Here is a 22,211-nt window from a genome sequence, read left to right as displayed (position 1 = left end):
ATAACAATATTAATCACTTAATATACATTACCATTCGCTCTCCTTTTTCATAAATTCTTACCTTTTTAAAAAGGAAAGAATCTGTGAATGCCCAGTAAAATAGTCGTCTTCTTCCTCTCTTCCCCTTTCTGCAAAAATTTCACTTCCAGTCTCACCAATCAAAAAGTTTTTTAGGGTTTTGAGAAAGTTTCTTAGGGTTTTGAGAAGACGAAAAATATATGTATTTGTGCATGTTTTATGATATAACTACCAATTGTTGTGGTTGGTGGTGGATTTTTGTAAGTTTTTCTATATATTTGTGTACTTTGTTCAAATTAATTCCATCAGTTCATCTAGTTTCAAATACACGGGTGACGCAAATACATGGTAAGTTTTCTATATATTTATGTATTTTGTTCAAATTAATTCCATCAAATACATGGGTGATGCAAATTGTTACTCACACAAATACATGAGATTTCATATAAAATACATAGAGTTTGATTGGAAACTTCAAATACATTAGTTATGCTATAAAATACATGGGTAAATAAAAAAAGAAATCAATATTGAAAACTTCAAATACATTACCACTAAATACATGGGTGATGCAAATTATTACTCACACAAATATATAATATTTAATATAAAATACATGGAGTTTGATTGGAAACTTCAAATACATTAGTTATACTATCAAATACATGGGTAAATAAAAAACGAAATCAATATTGAAAACTTCAAATACATTGGTTGTTGAATGTTTTCAAATTTAAATTTTTTGATTTTTTACGTTTTAATGTTGAAGATTGGATGAAGGAATAGAAAACGTTTATGGAAAAGAAATCTAAAATCTGATTTTGTGGAAGAGTATGGTAAAAAATACCAATTAATAACTAATTAAATGATTCCACTGTTATGACCTAAAATCAAGGGATATGTTTTTTTTTTACTGTATTTCTACAAATTTACACGCATCAAATACATCCGAAAAAATATTTTAATTTAAAAAATATAACTACAAATAATAATATTTAAAATGATAGCTATAAATGATAAAAAATTACATTTTACCTTTCTTTTTCAAGATCATTTCCCATGGTTTGGACCCAAGTGGATCTAGAAAACCGTGTGCCCCATTCCTGCATTTTAACTTATTTATTTATCTTATCTGCATATTATTATTGACATTAGGCACATGTCACTGTACGTGTCTTCAATCTAGCAAGTTGACCAAACAACATCTCCAAATTCTGTGTGCTCTTTCGACCAACCAATAGTGAAAAACACATAATAACTGAAATACCAATTCCACCCCTCAATAGTGATCATGAAAAGATATATACGAGGGCGGAAAAGTATTTCCACTGTACAGAAACCATGCTCCAAAACCACAGGAAGTACGGCCAAAAGCCTCTAGTTTTTTCCAACAAGCGTACTATATATATACAAGTCCTTCTAAACCGATTTCAGCAAAATTAAACCTTCACAAATAAAGATCATAGATAGTTCAAACTAACAACTTATAGAAGTCTTTCTAAGCCTATTTCAGCAAAATTAAACCTTCACAAATATAGCCAAGTTTTTTCAAAAATAAAGATCATATTAGAAAAAAATGAGTTCAACAAGCAGGGCATGGGTTACAGCAGTGAGCTTGGGAGTGGTAGAGGCACTAAAAGATCAAGGAATATGTAGGTGGAATCACACAATCAGAGCCGTACATCAGCATGCCAAGAACAATCTACGGTCATATTCACAAGCAAAGAAGCTCTCTGCTCAATCTTCTTCTTTGGTTTCTGCAAACAAAGAATTGAAGGAGAAAGTGAAGCAATCTGAAGAGTCTCTAAGGAAAGTTATGTATTTGAGCTGTTGGGGTCCCAATTGATCAATCCTAATTAGTAGTTAGATTTAGTACATATGTAGTCTTTGACAATATTGTAAACATGAGAGGATTTTTTAGAGCTTGGGTTAAATTGCCCATTTAACATTTGTGGAAAGAACATTTCTATAATCCAAATTTCTGGGAATTATACTCCATTGCGTTGTTTGAATCATAAATCTCCTTTTTATTTATCTCTTATAAGAAAAATATATCTTTTTTTTATAATTATTTCCTAGTTAATTATGTAATTATACAAGTTGCTAATAATTAATTTAAAGCATAATCAATCAATAATGTAATAAAATAAGCTCCAATTTGATAGTTTCTAATAAAAATTATTTAACGGGAGTATCAAGATAAAATGGAACAAATAATGAGCGAGTAAACTGCATCTCTATTAGTAATTCTTAGCTCCACAGCGAAGTTGAATTAGTTGTTGATCATAGTACAATTTTGGGAATTCCAAATAGTCAATTTTCGAACAGTCTCATGAAACAGATTGAATTGAGCAAAAGAGTCGAACAGAAAAATTAAAAGAAGTGAAAGAACTATCAAAGAATTTGCTCCTCTAAGAAAATGGAATCTAAATTATAAATTCTTTATTCGAACCCAAAAAATTAGAAGTTTTGTTCGATTTATATTTTCTATTTAATTTCGACCAAAAAAATATTTTTCTCTTTAATGCTATAATTTTGAAATCCCAAATATAAAAATGATCATTCAGTACATCGATAATTCAACGTTCAAACAATCAACTGAAATTTTATAATAACATTTTTCTCCGGCCTCTTTTCTTGAAGTCAGTCACTATGGAGTAATGATTTTACTACTTTAATAGGAGAATGATCGTCGTCCGTCCTTGCTACAACATTGGGTGTAGGTCCCACCTCAATTTTCTATGCAAGCTTTTAGAACTAACCAGTTTATTTTTATAACAATGTGGGTCAGCTGAATTTATTTAAGTATCAATATGTCATGATTTTGCTTAATAAGCTTTATATTCAATTTATTATTAATAGTATTTATTTAACTGAGTGAGAAAAGTTCTGTTTCTCCCCCGCCCCCCCACCCCCATCCCCCCTCTCTCCATAGCTTTTTGTTAATTTGTAAAGTAGGAGCTCTATTTAAATATCAATATGTCATGGTTTTGATTAATAAGCTTTTTGTTCAATTTATTATTAATAGTATTTATTTAACTGAGTGAGAAATTCGATAAAAAGTTCTATAAGCATACAAATATAGTGACATATTTACAATTGCAAGTTCTAAAAATATTCAAAAACCACACACTCGAAATTTATACTTCTTTTACTAAATAAGAATTATCTTATATTATCAATTCAAAATTCGTTAAAAACTTAATCATTGATTTATCAATATTTTTACATGTGTTTGGGCCTGTGCATAGCACGAGATTTTATTATACTCAATTGTTTTATGTATGTACTTTTTATATCTTGGACAATTAAGTGCCTACTAGGTGACTTTAGTGAAAGTGTGGGTCCACCTTGGATTTCGAAGCCACACGCTTTATTTGCACACTTCTCAAATGACTCCTCTGCACCATTTAAACATTTAAGTGACAATCTGGATTTGCATCTTTTACTTCTTTCTTTCTCCATAGCTTTTTGAGTGAGTATATATCCTACCTATAGCTAATATGTTAAATAGGTAGAAAAACACCGGTTAGAATTATTTTATAAAATTAATTTTTAGTTTGAAATAAATATTTTATTAACAGACTTTATTTTTAAAATTTACAACTGGTTAAAAATTGTGATGAATAAGGAATAATATCTGAAGAAACAAGTATAATTAGGTAACAGGACTAACTGTAATATTGTAGTAAAACTAATTAACTATGTTTACGAAATAAATTACTCTGTTTTTATTGCAATGTTTAATATTCCGAAAATAAACTAATATAAGTAGGCATTTTCCAATCTATTAAGTTTCTAATTATAAAACTTCAAAATAGCCAATATAATTTATTAATAAATACATAATTATGATAGTTCGCGTAAAAATAAAGATATAAAGAGTATCTTATACCACACATATAATTATATGTCAGTGTTATATCATACAATAGAGACATATAATTACCATACATATATGTGAAGTTTTAAAGATTATACTACTCCAGAAACATTTCCCGGAGTTCCTGCATTCCAAGTACATAGATGTGAAGTTTTAAAGATTATCACGTTTTAGTCTAGGGGTACGGTCATTAAAATGATGTTTACTGATTTTAAAAAGTAATGAAAATTCAATCAGTCTTGAAATGGTGGTTAAGGTTTGATTAGCGGTTTAAAATGATTATTAGCACATATCTTCAAAAAAAAAAAAAAAAGGTCACTTAACTTGAAACAAAGAAAATATACTATAACACAAATTATTGAACTCTTGCTCCTAAAACTTTTATTTTTCCACATGTAACTTTCCAAAAACATCATAAAATATGTTGAAGGAGTCTTATTATTGCATAAAAATAAAAATAAAATAATTAACATATATCGGGCCCGTGCTGGCACGGGCTCCGATATCTAGTTCTAAATCATAGACGCCTCAGCAGCCGGATCTTACAAGAGTGTATCGGACTATTAAGAGTTGCAAGTAAACCTGTCAACCGGTTAGAACCGGATCGGTAACCGGTTAACAAAACGGCCGGTTTCTGGTTAAAAAATCGGAACCGGTCACCGATTTTCGGTTTAACCGGTTCCGGTTTACCGGTTAAAAACCCGAAACCGGACCGGTCCGGTTTAAACATGTCCAAAACCTCCTCTTCTTCTTTTTTGTATAGTATATATATATATATATATTATAGTATTTATTAGTATATTGTAGGTATATTTACATATGTTATATAAGTTTATAAGTAAAGTTTATATATTTACTGACTAACAGGCTAACAGTAAGTCAGCAATACAGCATATACGTGTATACATATATATATATATATATATTAAGTTATATGCTTAAGTTATACTACATATACCTAAAATATACTAAGACTATGCTTATATATATCAATATACTTGGGTTATATATATATATATATATATATATATATATATATATATATATGTTTAAGTATACTATATATACTTATATATTATAACTTAAGTTATTTATAGCTTAATTTTTTTCTAAGTTTATATATTAAGTTATATACTTAAGTTATACTACATATACCTAAAATATATTAAGAATATACTTATATATATCAATATACTTAGGTTATATATATATATATATATGTATGTATGTATACTTATAACTTATATATTATAACTTAAATTATTTATAGATTAAGTTTTTTCTAAGCTTATAAATTCGTATTTTATAAATTAAGTATATTTATATTATAAGTATATTTTAGTTATTTTTCAAGTATATAACTTTCTAGTTTTTAATTTAAGTAGATGTATATGATAAGTATATTCTTAGTATATTTTAGGTATATTCCTAACTTAATATAAGTAAAAATATGAACACAAATAAATAGAAGAAAGCTCAATGAGCCATATATTTTATTCATTCTTGGATAACATTTATTTGCAAGTTGTAGTTTTTTTTAACTTGCAAATAATACATGAGTTGCAAAGAAATATTAGAATAATAAAATCACCAGTTGTCAATCATTTGGCTAATTTTCCCCATATCATATTCGGTCATGGAGATATCTTCAAAGTCTTCCATTTGGTCCGCTCCATCAAATTTTCAATCTCTTCCTCTTCGTCTTCCACCGCTTGTAAGTTTTGGTTGCGTCGCTCCGATCTAATCCAATCGTGAATGCACACTAATACTTGCAAGCTAAATCCGGATAATGAGTGTCTATGGTCTCCAATTTGTTGTCTTCCTTGGCTAAATGCACTCTCCGAAGCCACGGTTGATATTTGAACCGTAAGGATATCTCAAGCTATTCTTGAAAGTATCGGATAACTTGCCTTGTATTTCTTCCACCATGCTAAGACGTCCAAATCATCTAGTTCGTTGATATCCACATTTGGCTGCATCAAATAAAAGAGATATTCATCAAAGTTTGCATTATGAGAAGTAGTTGGATGTGAATGTAAAACTTTTAAATACGACAAACCCGACAAGCCCTTTTTGCTACTTTGAGAAGTAGTGGGGCGTGGAGCAACGGGTGTAGCATTTTCTTCCAAATTAGAATAATGACTAAAAACTTTTCTAAACTCGGCATCAATCGCGAGCTCGGCGTCAGCTAAAGATGGTTCAACTCCCTCTTCAATTTCTAAAAATGTATAAATTTGACCAACCAATGCTCTAGTATAAGACGTTTTTAAACAAGGATTTAAAAGAGAACCCAATATAAATAAAGTTGGGATGGGAAAAAATTCTTCTTAAATTTTGTTGTCATATTAAAAATAGCCGCTTGATAACCGGATTTATTTTTATACTCTTGTAAAACTCTAGCTATTTCCGCTAAGTAGGCTAAAATTTCGATCACCGTGGGATAGAATTGTTTAGAAAAAGCAAGAGTTGCATTATTAAAAATTTCTAAGAGTTCAACACATTCCTTAACATCTTCCCAATCCGTAAAATTTAACCAATCATCATTATTAATATTATATTTGTTGTGAACCTGTTGTATGGGAATCCTATACTCATATGCTTGTTGTAGCATAATGTAAGTGTAGTTCCACCTAGTCTCAATTTCTACTTGAATTTTCCAAGGTCTAAGGTTATTTTCCACATAAGCATTCTTAAAATCTCTAATTCTTCCCCTATTAGCATTACAAAAAAGAAACGCAACCGCATCTCTAACTTTTTGAATAGAATCTTCAAAACACACAAGACCATCTTTAACAATTAAGTTTAAAATGTGACAACTATATCTCACATGAAAAATATTTTTTAGCGGAGGGTTTAATTCCCTTTTTAAAATACCAACCGTCTTTGTATTATTAAAAGCATTATCTAAAGCAATACAAAGTATTTTTCTATAAATGTTAAAAAATCTCATAATAGTAGACATTGAATCCGCTAAAAAAATTCCATCGTGACGACCTTTCCCTTCATCATATAAAAAAGCTATAATTCTTTTTTGCATAACCCAATTATCATCAACCCAATGACATGTAATAGCAAAAAAATCTAACTTGTTAAGACTAAGACCTAAATCAGCGGTAAGAGAAACATTACAATTTAAATAATCAAATACATGGCACAAATAAAATCTATATTTTTTTATACAAATCTATAACATCCGCTCTACAAGTACTTCTAGGAATACCCTCAAATAACGGATTATAACAACGTTGAATGTAAGTAACAAACCCCAAACCCGAAGGAAAGGAATGGTAAACAATCATAAGCTACCATTTTAGCTATTTCTAGACGCTCTTGTTTCTTGTCATACTTAAAACTTTTACCGGTTCGTGAGTCTATCATCATTTGAATACCCCCCACATTTGAACCCGTTTGCTCTCCCCAAACATCCATATGTTTCTTTCTCATATGACCATTTAGTGTACCCGTTCCACCATCCTTATTAGTTCCTTGCCTAAAAGCAAATACTTGTCCACATATGGTACATTTAACTGTTTGGCTTTCCTTATCCTTAGTCATAAATTTCCAAATTTTAGCGGTTGGCTTACGAGTTCTAGGCGGTTTATCTTGTGTATGTGATTGTGCAGGACCTGTATCTCCTATGAGATTTTCGGTGGCTTGTGCTTCATCATCATCATCATCAATTTCATTAAAAGTGTTGGTATAATGTTGTTGCATTGCCTCATGATCTAAAAGTGGATTATTTCCACCAACATCAATACCTATATTAGGTGTTTCTTCCACAAATGTTTCCTCATTAAACCCACCCCTAACAATACCACTACTACCGACACCACGTCTAAATCTCTTCGCCATTATTAAATAGAATTAATTTAAATCACACTCAAATAAATCACAAGAAAATAAATTGCAACAAATTAAATTGCGTAAATTAAATTACAAAAAATAAAGATACAGTTGAAACGAAGGTACCAAATTGCCGGACTAATTTCCAATAAAGTGAATGCGGCTAGAATTGCAAATCCACTAAAGCTACTTCGGATTGTTGCAAAATCACCAACTCCACCAACAATATTACAATTGCAGAATTAATAATTGAAACTATAATAAGACTTTATAATATTTAATTGAGAGAAATTTAAAGTGGCTAATTGTTGCAAAGTAACTATAATTGAAAGATTGAGAGAAAGAGAAGAGTGAATTGGTGTGGATTAAAATGGAAATGAAGAGGGGTTTATATAGGGGTGGGGGATGGGTTAAAGTGTTAAAAAAAAGTTTGGGGAGTTGGGGGGGGGGGGGGGGGGGGGGGGGGGGCAAAATATGGGTTTGGGACCGTTTGGCTCCAACAAAGCAGCCCAACGACTCTATTTAAAAAAAAAAATTCCACCGATTTAATCGGTCCGGTTCCGATTTTACCGGTTTAACCGGTTCCGGTTTCAAAAAAATTGAAACCGAACTGGTATATAATAAACGGTTAACCGGTTCAATCGGTTCCGGTTCCGATTTTACCGATCCGGTTACCGGTTAACCCGAACCGATTGACGAATTTAGTTGCAAGGGGTCGTTTGGGTCATGAAAGTTAAGGATTAAGTTTGAAATTGAATTTATACTTTATTTGATTAAAGATATTTATTTAATCTGGAATAAATATATACTTTTAACCATTTTAATCTCAGTTTTAATCCTGACCTCTTATCCCAACAAACTTGATGTTATTTATCCCACTTGTCGTATTTTTTAGTGCAACGAGAAGACACTTGTCATATTTCTATTGAAGCCGAGATACTATCATGTTAACACTTAACAGCACATTTGTGCAAAGGACTTCCTCTTAGCCATTTGTCATCATCTTCTTCAACTATGCAATAATATTTATTACTACTATATTAGAAGCACAGTTGGTGCTTTTTTCGTCGTCCGTTGTGGTTCTTTTTCGTCGTCCATCATAGGCCCTTAACAAAAAACAAAAAAAAAATTGGGGCCCCATTTTAAACAGGCCCATAAAAAAAAATTGTAAAAAAAAATAGTGGGCCCATATTAAACACCAACCAATATTAAAAAAAAAAAAAAAAAAAAAAAAAAAGTGGAAACCACCACATCCAAACTCACGGGAAAAAAAAGTGGACCCCAAAAAAAATTGTGGGCTCCATGTATATTAAACAACAACTAATATTAAAAAAAAAATTGTGAGCCCCATATTAAACACCAACCAGTATTAAAAAAAAAGTGGAAACCACCACATCCAAAACTCATGGGAAAAAAAGTGGACCCCATATTAACAAAATCAACCAATATTAAAAAAAAAGTGAATCCCATATTAAAAAAACAAATAATGTTAAAAAAAAATTGTGAACCCCATATTAAATACCAACCAGTATTAAAAACAATGGAGAAGAAAAAAAAGTTGAACCCACCACATCCAAACTCACGGGAAAAAAAAGTGAACCCCATATTAACAGAATCAAGCAAAAAATATTGTGGGCCCCATATATATTAAACAACAACTAATATTAAAAAAAAATCTGGGTCCCATATTAAACACTAACCAGTATTAAAAAAAAAAAAGTGGAACCCACCACATCCAAACTCACCGGAAAAAAAAGTGGACCTCATATTAACAAAATCAAGCAATATTAAAAAAAAAGTGAATCCCATATTAAAAAAATAAAAAATAAAAAAAAGTGAATCCCATATTAATAAAACAAACAATGTTAAAAAACAAATGCGTAGAAAATCAAACAATTAATCAATAATGATGAACTCATTGCCACATGCGTATCAACCCATTAGTGGGAGCAAATGAAATTATTGTACAGCAACATACTTAAAATATTTATATATTAAAATAAGATGAAATTTAATTACTTTTTCATTTTTTCCTTACTCTAATAAATGTGAAAAGAGATTAATATCATAAAAGAAAAAATAATATTAAATGGCGATCAAATAATTAATAAGCTAAATTAGAGAAATTATAATTCTAATTGACGTTTCCTTAAAAAGCCGTGTAAAAAATAACATGACAAGTAAAATGAGTTAAACAAAAAATATTTACTAAAAATTAAAAAATAGAAGTTTTTCATGGCCCCATATTAAACACCAACCAGTATTAAAAAAAAAAAAAAAAAAAAAAAAAAAGTGGAACCCACCACATCCAAACTCACGGGAAAAAAAAGTAAACCCCATATTAACAAAATCAAACATTATTAATAATAAAAAGAAAGTGAATCCCATATTAAAAAAATAAACAATGTTAAAAAAAAAGTGCTTAGAAAATCAAACAATTAAATCAATAATGATGGATTCATTGTCACATGCGTATCAACCCATTAGTGGGAGCAAATGAAATTATTGTGCAATAACATACTTAAAATTCTTATATATTAAAATAAGATTGAATTTAATTACTTTTTCATTTTTTCCTTACTCTAATAAATGTGAAAAGAGATTAATGTCATAAAAGAAAAAATAATATTGAATGGAGATCAAATAATTAATAAGGTAAATTAGTGAAATTATAATTCTAATTGACGTTTCCTTAAACAATCGTGTAAAAAACAACATGACAGGTAAAATGAGTTAAACAAAAAATATTTACTAAAAATCTTTTGTGGTCCCACCCACTTTTTTATTTAAGGGCAAAAAAATGACGTTTTATACTTTATATTACCAACTCTTCTAAAAAGTAGATAGAAATATTTTATTATATTTCTATTTTTCTACTATATTGAAGCATCGGTTTACCCATGCTTCGTCAACAGTCACTCTTAAAAAAATTAAAAAAAAATAAAAACTGGACCCCACCCTCCCCAAACTCATGAAAAAAAGTGGACCCCACCCTCTCCAAACTCATGAAAAAAAAAAGATGGACTCACTATTAAAAAAAAAAAAGGCAACGTCAAAGAAAAAAAAACGTGTACCCCATATACTAAAAAATCAAACAATATGCATGTAATCCCAAAGTATCCCATGGCCTCACATCCAAACTCACGGGAAAAACAGTGGAACCCACCACATCCAAACTCACGGAAAAAAAACGTGGACCTCATGTTAACAAAATCAAGCAATATTAATAATAAAAAGAAAATGAATCCCATATTTAAAATCAAACAATGTTAAAAAAAAGTGCTTAGAAAATCAAACAATTAAATCAATAATGATGGATTCATTGCCACATGGGTAACAACCCATTAGTGGGAGCAAATGAAATTATTGTACAACAACATACTTAAAATACTTATATATTAAAATAAGATAGAATTTAATTACTTTTTCATTTTTTCCTTACTCTAATAAATATGAAAAGAGATTAATGTCATAAAATAAAAAATAATATTAAATGGAGATCAAATAATTAATAAGGTAAATTAGTGACCTTATTAATCTCTTAGCCGTATCTGACCTCTTTTTATGTTTTTATTGAGTCGAGGGTCTCTCGGAAACAGCCATCCTACCTTGGTAGGAGTAAGGTCTGCGTACACTCTACCCTCCCCAGACCCCACGTTGTGGGATTTCACTGGGTTGTTGTTGTTGTTGTTGTTGTTGTAAATTAGTGAAATTATAATTCTAATTGACGTTTCCTTAAAAAATCGTGTAAAAAACAACATGACAAGTAAAATGAGTTAAACAAAAAATATTTACTAAAAATTAAAAAATAGAAGTTCTTCATTTAGATAAAAAATCAAATTTCTACTTTGTTTCATCTTAAACATGTAAAATTAATATAATAATTTGAATTAGAATTATCCAAATCAAAATTTGATAAAAAAATTATATGTATTACTTTACTATTACTACTATATAGAAGAGCCGGTTTATAGAGGCAAGATCGTTGTCCGTGTTCGGTCCTACTTTTTTATTTAAGAGTAAAAAAATCTTTTGTGGTCCCACCCACTTTTTTATTTAAGGGCAAAAAAAAAGACGTTTTATACTTTATATTACCAACTCTTCTAAAAAGTATAGATAGAAATACTTTATTATATTTCTATTTTTCTACTATATAGAAGCATCGGTTTATCCATGCTTCGTCGACAGTTACTCTTTAAAAAAAAAAAAAAAAACTGGACCCCACCCTCCCCAAACTCATGAAAAAAAAAGTGGACCCCACCCTCTCCAAACTCATGAAAAAAAAAAGATGGACCCAATATTAAAAAGAAAAAGAAAAAATGCAACGTAAAAAAAAAAAACCACGTGCACCCCATATACTAAAAAATCAAACAATATTCATGTAATTCCCAAAGTATCCCCATCAAGTCAATAATAGTGAATTCATTGCCACATGCATGTTAACCCATTAGTGAGAGCAAATGAAATTATTACATAGCAAAAAACATGGACCTCATATTATTACTTTTCTTCAAAATATTTAATTGTTGTATTCGCTATTCCGCCATGTCATTTATTTGTTATGTTTACTAAAATAAATATACTTAAAATATATATATTTAAAAAATAAGATACAATTTAATTACTTTTTTATTTTTATTCTTACTCTCGTAAATGTGAAAAGAGATTAATATCAAATGAAGATCAAATAATGAATAAGGTAAATTAGTCAAATTATAATTCTAATTCACATTTCCTTAAAAATCCATGTAAAAGACAACATGACAAGTAAAATGAGTTAAACCGAGAATATTTACCAAAAATTAAAAAATAGCATTTCTTCGTTTAAATAGAAAATTAATTTCCACTTTGTTTCGTTTCAAACATGTAAAATTAATTTAATAATTTGAATTAGAATTTGATAAGTTGGTATTTTACCAACTTATTTCTTCTTTAATCTTAGATTGTTGCTATGTTTTGATTGAAAAAATAGTGCATTTAATGTCGTTTACTTCCATTTTATAGGTTTATGTGATTTAGAAGTGATCGGAAGAAACCAAGTCAAAAAGAGGTCAAATTGGACAAAACCTGCACAGTTTTGCAAAACTGTCAAAAGTGGACAGTTTTGCAAAAACGGGACAGATCTGCAAAAAACGGGCAGAACTGCAAAAACTGAAATTTGGGGCATATTTTGTCATTTTTGGAACTTGGAAAAATTAGGCAATTACAAAAGGAAGACAAGGGAGCAATTTTATTCATCTTTTGGCACAACACACAAGTTTGTAGGCTAGGTTCATCACCAACACCTTGGAAGAGAAGATTTGGAGGCACCCAATGAGAAATTCTTTACCCATTTCTTCAATTCCTTGCTTTGTATTGATTATCTAAGTGTGTAGTATTTCATTTCAATACTTGAATCTTGTTTATGAAAATATTCTTGATTAAAGTTTGGATTGAATCTCTTGTTATGCTTATGTATTGAATGATTTTTATTTCTAATGAAGTGGGTTTATTGTTTCTCTATTAACTCTTCATGCTTAAATGTCTCTTAATGGTTGCAAACATTATTTGTGCCTAAAGACTTTTATTTTGCTTGAGAAAAAAAGTGGAAGTTAGGAAAAGAGTTAGATAGCAAGGATTTGGGTCATTAAACCCATCTAATAACTTGAGCTAGAGATACGATAGTTAACTTGAGGTTGAATTGATTGTGTTTAACATCACACTCTAAGACTTGAGAAAGCTTAGAGTGAAATTCATTGATTTGGTTGAGAAACTTTCAATGAGATTTTAGAAATCATTATCTATTAACATAGACCCGCTCTTAGTTGTAAAATTGTAAAATACATTGGATCGTTACTTGAGAGTAATTTCCCTTGTATCCATGCTTGTGGCCATTGATCATTTTATTCGCTTTCTAGGTTAGTTTACATTTCCGCATTAGTCATAATTTTCTCAAACAAAAACCAAAATATTATCTATCGTTTGGCTTTAGCGTAGTTGGTGAAAGTTCCTTACTTTCTTAATCGCCTAGCATATTGTTCCCTGTGGGATCGACCCCGACTCATAGTTGGGTAAATATATTGCATACGACCGTGTACACTTTCTCTTTGAGGAGTGTATTTGGACGTTATCAGAATTATCCAAATCAAAATTTGATAAAAAATAATAAGTATTTTACACTTTTAAATTAATCGAATTAAAATTAAAAGTATCAACTGATGCTTAAATATTGCTATTATTTTATCTCAAAGAGAGGAAAATAGTTTTCTTTTAAGCAAGTCTTCTCTTTTAAAAAACATTAATAAATTTTCGTAGCAAACACCAATAAAATAAAGTTTTAGATACGGAGCACAAACTACAATGTTATATTAATCGTATTTTGAACATAGTATATATATATATATATATATATATATATATTATCACTATCTAAACACAACTACATATACATAAATACACTATAATCCGAAGTGTTGAGCCCGTGCGCAGCACGGGTGTTGACATCTAATTTTGGCCAGACGTGCTTAAAATTAACGTTTTGGGGGGCCCTGATTCGTTAAAGAGCACGAAATACATTTTTTTACACATTTTTACAATTTCAACAATTTATTGATGATTATCCTTATTTTAGGAATTTCCTCAATTTATTGTCATTTTTTCAAGAACCATTATTTGGCACATGTACAGCGTAATACTACCATTTTTGTGAAATTAATTGTTTCTTAATTTTATAGCAATACATTTTTTTATCCTATATATTAATATTTATATTTTATACTTACATTATTATTTATATATGTATTAATCAACTATATTTTAGTACAACCTGACAGTGCAGAGAAAATTAGAGCAATTAATTTTTAAATGCAGAACAAAAATTCGATCAAGTCAAGGTCTCGTCACATTTTTTAAAAGTTGACATTTGAGATGATGGGTTAGGTTTTGATTAGTTAAAAGAAATAAGGGACTAAAAGGAGTGTTTGTTTATATTATAAGAAAAGAGAGGAGGTTCATTTAATTTTTCATATTCTACACATATTTACACACACCACACACTTAATTTTCAAATTTCTTAACTCTCTTCGAACAAAACCAAACCCTAAACACTTTATTTTCTCTCCATCCTTTTTACACGCCGCCGCCGCCGCCATCGGAGGTCCGGCGACGCACCCCAAACACCCCCCGCACCTCCTTCTTCGTCTCCCTCTACTCCCTCCGCCAGCCTTCTCCACGCCGGAGCTCGGAGCTCCGGCGAATCCCCAGCAGCTTAAGCGTGCCATTTTTCATTTTTTCTTTTATCTTGTTCTAGCCCTCTTCTCCAGAGGCTCAGGTATGCTTTCCCTCTGTTCCTCTGTTCTTCCCTTTCTTTCATCTACCTCAGATTCAATCACTGTCACTCTTCTTTTTTGGTGAAAAATTCATGGAATAGAATGTGCCACAATTGGTTCTGATTTGATTCTCTCATGAAACTGTTGATTGTGAACTGTAATTCCCAATTTTGGGAAGGTAATTCTACTAAATCATTGGGAGAAAGAGCTTGGTAAAACTAATGCCTGCAACCTATTCAACAAATTGTCTGAGAGAAAATTTATTTGCCGGTGAAGTCTGAGTAACTAAGAAATATAAAGCAATGTCTAGAAGTGTATGCGGGGGTAGTTTGAGTTGCTTTTTAATCTATCTTGTTAATAATGGTCAAGTTGTTCATTGAACTATGTGATATTTCTGCCCCAAACTGTTAACAAGTCTTGAGAAGGAATTTTTCTTTCTCACTGCTTAATTGAGTTTACTTAGGCACCTACCTAGAATTGAAATATGAAGAAAATTGGATGAATTAAGAGTTGGATGTCAATGCTAGCCTAGATGATAATTTGAAGATGTTGTCTGAGAAAAGTGTATGCTATAATGACAAATTTGTGGTCTGCTTGAGAGGCACTAAACCCGTTTCAAGAAAGAAAGAAAGAATGGAGCTGAACAAGAAAATATTGCACTGAAAGTTTAAGATGTTGCTGTTTTGGGAAGCTCGACATTTCTTGAAGATTCAAATTGAAGCGGACCGAATTGGTAACTGGTTAAAAATATTGTGGCCGATGAAGAAATTTTCGTCGATTTTCAAGGCCTTCCATGTACAAAGACGGATTTTTATTTTAAGTTTATTCATTATTTTTAATTCATCCGATAATTATTTATTTTCTTACTAACATTTTTTATTAAGTCTCATGCAGGTATCTGAAGTTATATTTTGGAAGATGGCGCTCAAAAGAAGTTCAAATAGCTTCTTAAATTCTTTGTTTATATATATATATATATATTTTACATTCTTAAATTACACAAGCATAAAATATAGTGAAACTTTACTTTTTAGGGTGTAGGCTAGTGATATTTATTTATGATCTGCTTAGGTGATTTAAATTTTATGTGTTTTAGATAAATTAATATTAGACAGTTATTATTTTTGTAGTTAATATTCTTATAGTTATCATGTTTCGCTAGAGTTTTAATTTAGTAGCTTAGCACACTTAAGTAAATAAATAGGGTGATTTGCCTCAATATTTAGATTCTAAAATGTACTCTCATAATTAATTGATTAGGTGTACATATTTAGCTAGTTAAATTAGTTAACACACCTTGCGTGCAGAATAATTTCATGTCCATTCCTTACACCTTTTCACATACTCAAGCTCTTAAGTTGTAGATAACCTTTTTAAATAATTGTTTATATCACATATGTTTAAATCTGTTTTTTTTTGTCATTCAAAAGCAAATCGTTCATTGTTAAGTAAATACCTTTATAATATATTCAGTTAAAGCTAAAATTTTTAGTCACTGTAATTGCGCACTTTATTTATTTGTAAATTATCACGTAATACGTATTTTTATACATATGTAAATATTTACACCTTTTTCTACATAAACATTCATGTTAGTTATTCTTAGTCTAAATTCTATTAATTTTTTGTAAATAATAATCAAGCCTTGTTACATATCCCTCGTATAGTTAAATTGGTCCAGCCGGGAACCACATTTGTGGATTCTGAAGGATGCCTAACACCTTCCCTTCGGAATAATTTGAACCCTTACCTAGAATCTCACTTATTTTCGTAGATCATGTTAAGCTGCATATATTAATAATTCATAGGTACCCTAGTATACCTTAAATGCTAGGTGGCGACTCTGTACATAATTAATTATTTTAGAGTCCCATAAGTTGTGCTTTGTTTAGCCTCGGTTAAAATAGGGTGCAACAACGGGCATAAGCCATCTAGTTCTATATATAAGCGTGGGTTGGGGGATGGATCGTCGTCCGTCCCCAACTCATGTTAAAAAAAAAAAAAGCAATATAAAAAAAAAAGTGTATCCCATATTAAAAAATTAAACAATATTCATATAATTCTTAAAGTATTCTCATTAAGTCAATAATGGTGGATTCATTGCCACATGCGTATCAACCCATTAAGTAGTCAAACCATATAATTTCCTGAGATCTAATCTAGATATTTAACTGTTGTATTTGCTATTCCGCCATATCATTTATTTGTTATGTTTACTAAAATAAATATACTTAAAATATTTATATTTTAATTTTTATTCTTACTCTAATAAATGTGAAAAGAGATTAATGTCGTAAAATAAAAAATAATATTAAATGGAGATCAAATAATAACTAAGGTAAATTAGTCAAATTATAATTCTAATTGACGTTTCCTAAAAAAAAAGTGTAAAAGACAACATGACAAGTAAAATAAGCTAAACTAAGAATATTTACCAAAAATTAAAAAATAGCAGTTCTTCATTTAAATAGAAAATCAAATTTCTACTTTGTTTCGTTTTAAACATGTAAAATTAATTTCATAATTTGAATTAGAATTATCCAAATCAAAATTTGATAAAAAATAATAAGTATTGTTTAGGTCCAATCTACATACATTAACAATGTACACCTTTAAATTAATCGAATTAAAATTTAAAATATCAACTGATGCTTAAATATTGCTATTATTTTGTCTGAAAGAGAGGAAAATAGTTTCGTTTTAAACAAGTCTTCTCATTTAAAAAACATTAATAAATTTTTACAAACTTTGTATTCGTAGCATACACTAATATAATAAAGTTTTGAATACGGGCCTAACACTTTGAACGTGTGTGTGTGTTTATTAGCAATATAAAACATATATATATTATCACTACCCAAACAAAACTATATACACATAGATACACTATAATCCAAAGTGTTAGGCCCGTGCCCAACACGGACATTGGAGGTGGTATCTTCGTCCACCTCCAACTCATGTTAAAAAAAAATAAAAATAAAAAGTGGACCTCATATTAAAAAAAAAACAATAAAAAAAAATAAACTCCATATTAAAAAATCTAGCAATATAAAAAAATAACTACACAACCGCATAAGCCATCTAATTGCAAAAGAGAAAGGCGTATTTCAATAAGTAAAGGTTAGATAATTAAACAAATATTTAAAGGAAAAACTATAATTTTCATAACTTCAGGGATTAAAAGTGTAAATTCAAAAAAACAAAAAAAAAATCGACTTTGTTTAACACACTAAGGTATGTCTCTCTTTTAAAAACCTTATCATGGATATATGTTTTCTTCTCAAAGGTTCTTTATTGAATAAAAAGGTGAATTCTTCATGCAAAACGCTAATTCAGTGAGGGATGACTCAGTGGTTAAGCACCTCCACCCACGACCGGTAGGTCTTGGGTTCGAGTCACACGGAGGAGAAGTGTGAAAACACTATAAATCCTCCTAAAAATGGGAGAAAAAAAAAAAGCATCCAAAACTTCAGTAAACTTAAGTTAGGGTCCACCCTTTCCTCTAATAAACAAATAAATAAATAAATAAATAAATTTCCCTTTCGTAAAGGATAAGATAACTAGAAAACCACTGGCAGCATAACTGTCCTAAGCACACAGTTTGCCAGAGAGACATTGGTTTATCACTCTCCAACAACTTCCTCAAATTTCTCAGCTATCAATACATTCCTATAAATTCCGCTTTTGCCTCAAACCCCAAACATCATATTCAAAATCATCAAATTGACTAGCAATCAAAAGACCACATAACCAATTCATACATCAAAACCAAAGCAGAAAAAAGAGAGAGTTAATTTTAGAAGAAATTAAATCAAAATGAGTTCAAGCAGGAGAGCGTGGATAGTGGCAGCCAGTGTTGGAGCAGTTGAAGCCTTAAAAGATCAAGTTGGATTGTGTAGATGGAATTACCCATTGAGGTCTTTGGCACAACACACAAAGAATAACATCAGATCTTACTCTCAAGCTAAGAAACTTTCTTCTTCTTCACTTATTGCAAGGAGCGACAAGGCAAAACAATCTGAAGAGTCTTTGAGGACAGTTATGTACTTGAGCTGTTGGGGTCCCAATTGATCTCTTCTCTAGGTATCTTCATTGTCATTTTTGAAGACCCAAAGATTTTCGAGAGGACAGAAAGAAAAAAGAAAAAAAATGTATGGCTATGATTGTAAATAGAGTTTAAGTCATGCCATCTTTAGAGAAGCATGCATTATTTCGAATCATTCGAAGAATGACACATGAAATTATGAAGTACTGTAGATATTTTGATGGAATTATGATATGAAAGATCGATTAGTACTCTGCATCACTTCGATATGCTTGCCAATACTACTATTTAAAAAAAAAAACCGATTACACAAATGAATATCCAAGAAATATGGTAAAGAAGTCTCATCTCAGGTGGTCCTGATTTGAATGAAACAAAGAAGGAAGAACGCACATCTTAAAAGATTAAATGTAAATTGAGCGAACAAGTTGCATACCGACTTAATTTGATTACAACAGTACTTTGAACCAGCCATATGTCAATTAATTTGCACACATCGGTACTCCGAAAACGATCATAAACAAAGATAAGGTTCCTCTGTATCAGCTTAATATACTCTCAGCAAAGACAGAGCGTTTGCTCCCTCTGTAAACTCAATTTCATTCAATTGGTTAAAAGTTAGAATTCTACGTCAGCACAGGGGAAAAAAGGTTTATCCGTTTACCCCATTCTTTAAGGTGCATTTCCTTACCAACATGAGGTTTTTTGTCACTATGTTTTTATATTTTTGTAACTGCTCTATATCTTTGTGAGATGATCAAGGACTTGTTATTAGTTCTATTTTTTAGACTTCATTTTAATTAAAGGCCATAGCCCATAGTTCAACTTTCTGAACTTGTCACAATTTTTCATTTAGACATTTCAATTAAGGACATGACCTATTAAACGCTTGTAGTATATTTAGAATGTGCTAATTGAGCACCTTATTGCAGTCTTCCAGAAAAAATAAGAAAAATTTACTTGTCATAACTACCTCTAAGACTTATTTATGAATAATAACTATCTTATTTTTCATTTAATTTTTGTAGCTTTATTTTTTCAAAATTACATTTCATAACTAGTTTTAAAATACATGTACCTCTCTATATTCTCTCTCACTACACATTTAAGATTTATCATCTTCTTCAAACCCTAAAAAAAATTCTCTCTCCTTCCTCTCACTGCCGCATCTCTCTCTCCCTTTCTCTATCTCCGGCCTCTCCTCTCCTTCCCCTCACTTACCCCTCCATCCCTTCTCCATCTCCACCACCAACGCCGCCGTCAGCACCATTACTACCTCCATCTCCGAACTCAAAAAGCTTAAAGTTCTAGTTCTTCCGATCTGAACTCCATATGTGATTTCTCGCTGATTCATAAATTTGCTGCTTACTAGCCCATGATAACTTCTTTGTTACACATTTATATTCGTGATGAGTGCTTTGCTAATTAGTATAGCATATTACTTGGTTATTATCTTGTTATGTAGGTAATGAGTAATGTGGTGGAGCCAGTAGTTGAATCCTACATTCGAAGTTGTTACACAAGAGACATTTTTGGCTGAATTTAAGAAAGTCGCAAAAAGTGTTGCTCAACGTCTGAAGGAGCGGCCAGTGATTGTTGCTCACGGAAAAACACTCTTCATGGATCGAATTGCCTCATTTTTCCTTAATTAGCTTTGAGACTGTCACGGTGGTTGTCGTTTTTGCGAGTTCTTCACGTTGGTCTTTAGTGAGGAAGATGATTTTCATTTTATATTCCGTTGTATTTTAATGCATTCATTTTTTTTTGTGTCTAAATATAGTGAATGTTCCAAATATAGAGCCTAATTTTTACTCTACTTTGTTGGGTTTCATTTTGTATTTCGTTGTATTTCAATATATTCATCTTTTTTTTTTTGCTGTAAATATTCCAAATATAGAGCCTAAATTTACTCTACCATGTCTCGTGTTCTTTGTATTTCTATGTATTTCATAATATTGAAATACATGTGTTCTTTGTATTTCTCTGTATTTCATAACTAGTGTCCTATTATGGACGTTATGCGTGATTTATGGGAAAATTTAATTTGATTTCCCAGAATTTTAAAAAAAATCTGTTCCAAAAATAGAGCCTAAATTTACGCAAAAAATAGAGCTTAAATTTAATTTGATTTGTGTGAAATATGGTTGATTTAATTTGACTTACTATTTAAAAAGGAAAAGAATATTACAACAACAACAACAACAACCCAGTAAAATCCCACATCATAGGGTTTGGGGAGGGTAGAGTGTACGCAGACCTTACTCCTACCAAGGTAGGACGGCTGTTTCCGAAAGACCCTCGGCTCAATAAAAGCATAAAAAGAAGTCAGATAAGGTTAAGAGATTCAAAGCGATATGAAATGAAATAATGCAAGCGACACAGATAACACGGGATAATCAAAATGCAAGAAATAATAGATAATAGCAGAAATAGGAGCACAAGAAATTATGTTGCGATAATGCGACTACTAATAAGAACGGAAAACGAGACTATCTACTAGCCTTCTACCCTAATTTGGGTCCTCCAAACCCTCCTATCTAAGGTCACGTCCTCGGTAAGTTGTAATTGTGTCATGTCGTATCTAATTACCTCTCCTCAATACTTCTTCGGCGTACCCCTACCTCGTCTGAAACCATCTATGGCCAACCTCTCACACCTCCGCACTGGGGCATCTGTGTCTCTTCTTTTCACATGCCCAAACCATCTTAATCTCGCTTCTCGCATCTTGTCTTCCACTGAGGCCACCCCCACCTTATCCCGAATATGCTCATTCCTAATCCTGTCACTCCTAGTGTGGCCACACATCCATCTCAACATTCTCATCTCGGCAACTTTCATCTTTTGAATGTGAGAGATCTTAACTGGCCAACACTCCGCCCCATATAACATAGTCGGTCTAACCACCGCTTTGTAGAACGTGCCCTTAAGTTTTGGTGCCACCTTCTGATCACATAGCACTCCGAAATCAAGCCTCCGTTTCATCCACCCTGCCCCAATACGATGTGTGACATCATCGTCAATCTCCCCGCTGCCTTGCACAATAGACCCAAGGTACTTGAAATTACTTTTCTTCTGGATGGCCTGGGTACCAAGCCTCACTTCCAAGCCAGCCTCC

The 22,211-nt window shown here is 31.0% G+C and overlaps 2 protein-coding genes across 2 annotated transcripts; both read left to right on the top strand.

Annotated features, from left to right (window-relative positions):
• The first annotated feature begins 1,439 nt into the window (after window positions 1-1,439).
• Window positions 1,440-2,016, top strand: LOC132617127 (uncharacterized). Its single transcript, XM_060332048.1, has one exon. The coding sequence runs from the start codon at window positions 1,595-1,597 to the stop codon at window positions 1,862-1,864; it is 270 nt and encodes an 89-aa protein (XP_060188031.1). The 5' UTR covers window positions 1,440-1,594; the 3' UTR covers window positions 1,865-2,016.
• A 16,660-nt stretch (window positions 2,017-18,676) lies between these two features.
• On the top strand, window positions 18,677-19,357 carry LOC132618462 (uncharacterized). Its single transcript, XM_060333510.1, has one exon. The coding sequence runs from the start codon at window positions 18,868-18,870 to the stop codon at window positions 19,120-19,122; it is 255 nt and encodes an 84-aa protein (XP_060189493.1). The 5' UTR covers window positions 18,677-18,867; the 3' UTR covers window positions 19,123-19,357.
• The last annotated feature ends 2,854 nt before the right edge of the window (window positions 19,358-22,211 follow it).

This window comes from Lycium barbarum, chromosome 11 (assembly GCF_019175385.1).
Source record: "Lycium barbarum isolate Lr01 chromosome 11, ASM1917538v2, whole genome shotgun sequence".
Taxonomy (NCBI): Eukaryota; Viridiplantae; Streptophyta; class Magnoliopsida; order Solanales; family Solanaceae; genus Lycium; species Lycium barbarum.
Note: the sequence above shows the minus strand (reverse complement) of the source record. Positions and strands in the feature narration are given on the sequence as shown.

Coding starts and splice junctions, on each gene's coding strand:
- LOC132618462 (XM_060333510.1), top strand. CDS start 18,868: ATGAGTTCAAGCAGGAGAGCGTGGATAGTGGCAGCCAGTGTTGGAGCA.
- LOC132617127 (XM_060332048.1), top strand. CDS start 1,595: ATGAGTTCAACAAGCAGGGCATGGGTTACAGCAGTGAGCTTGGGAGTG.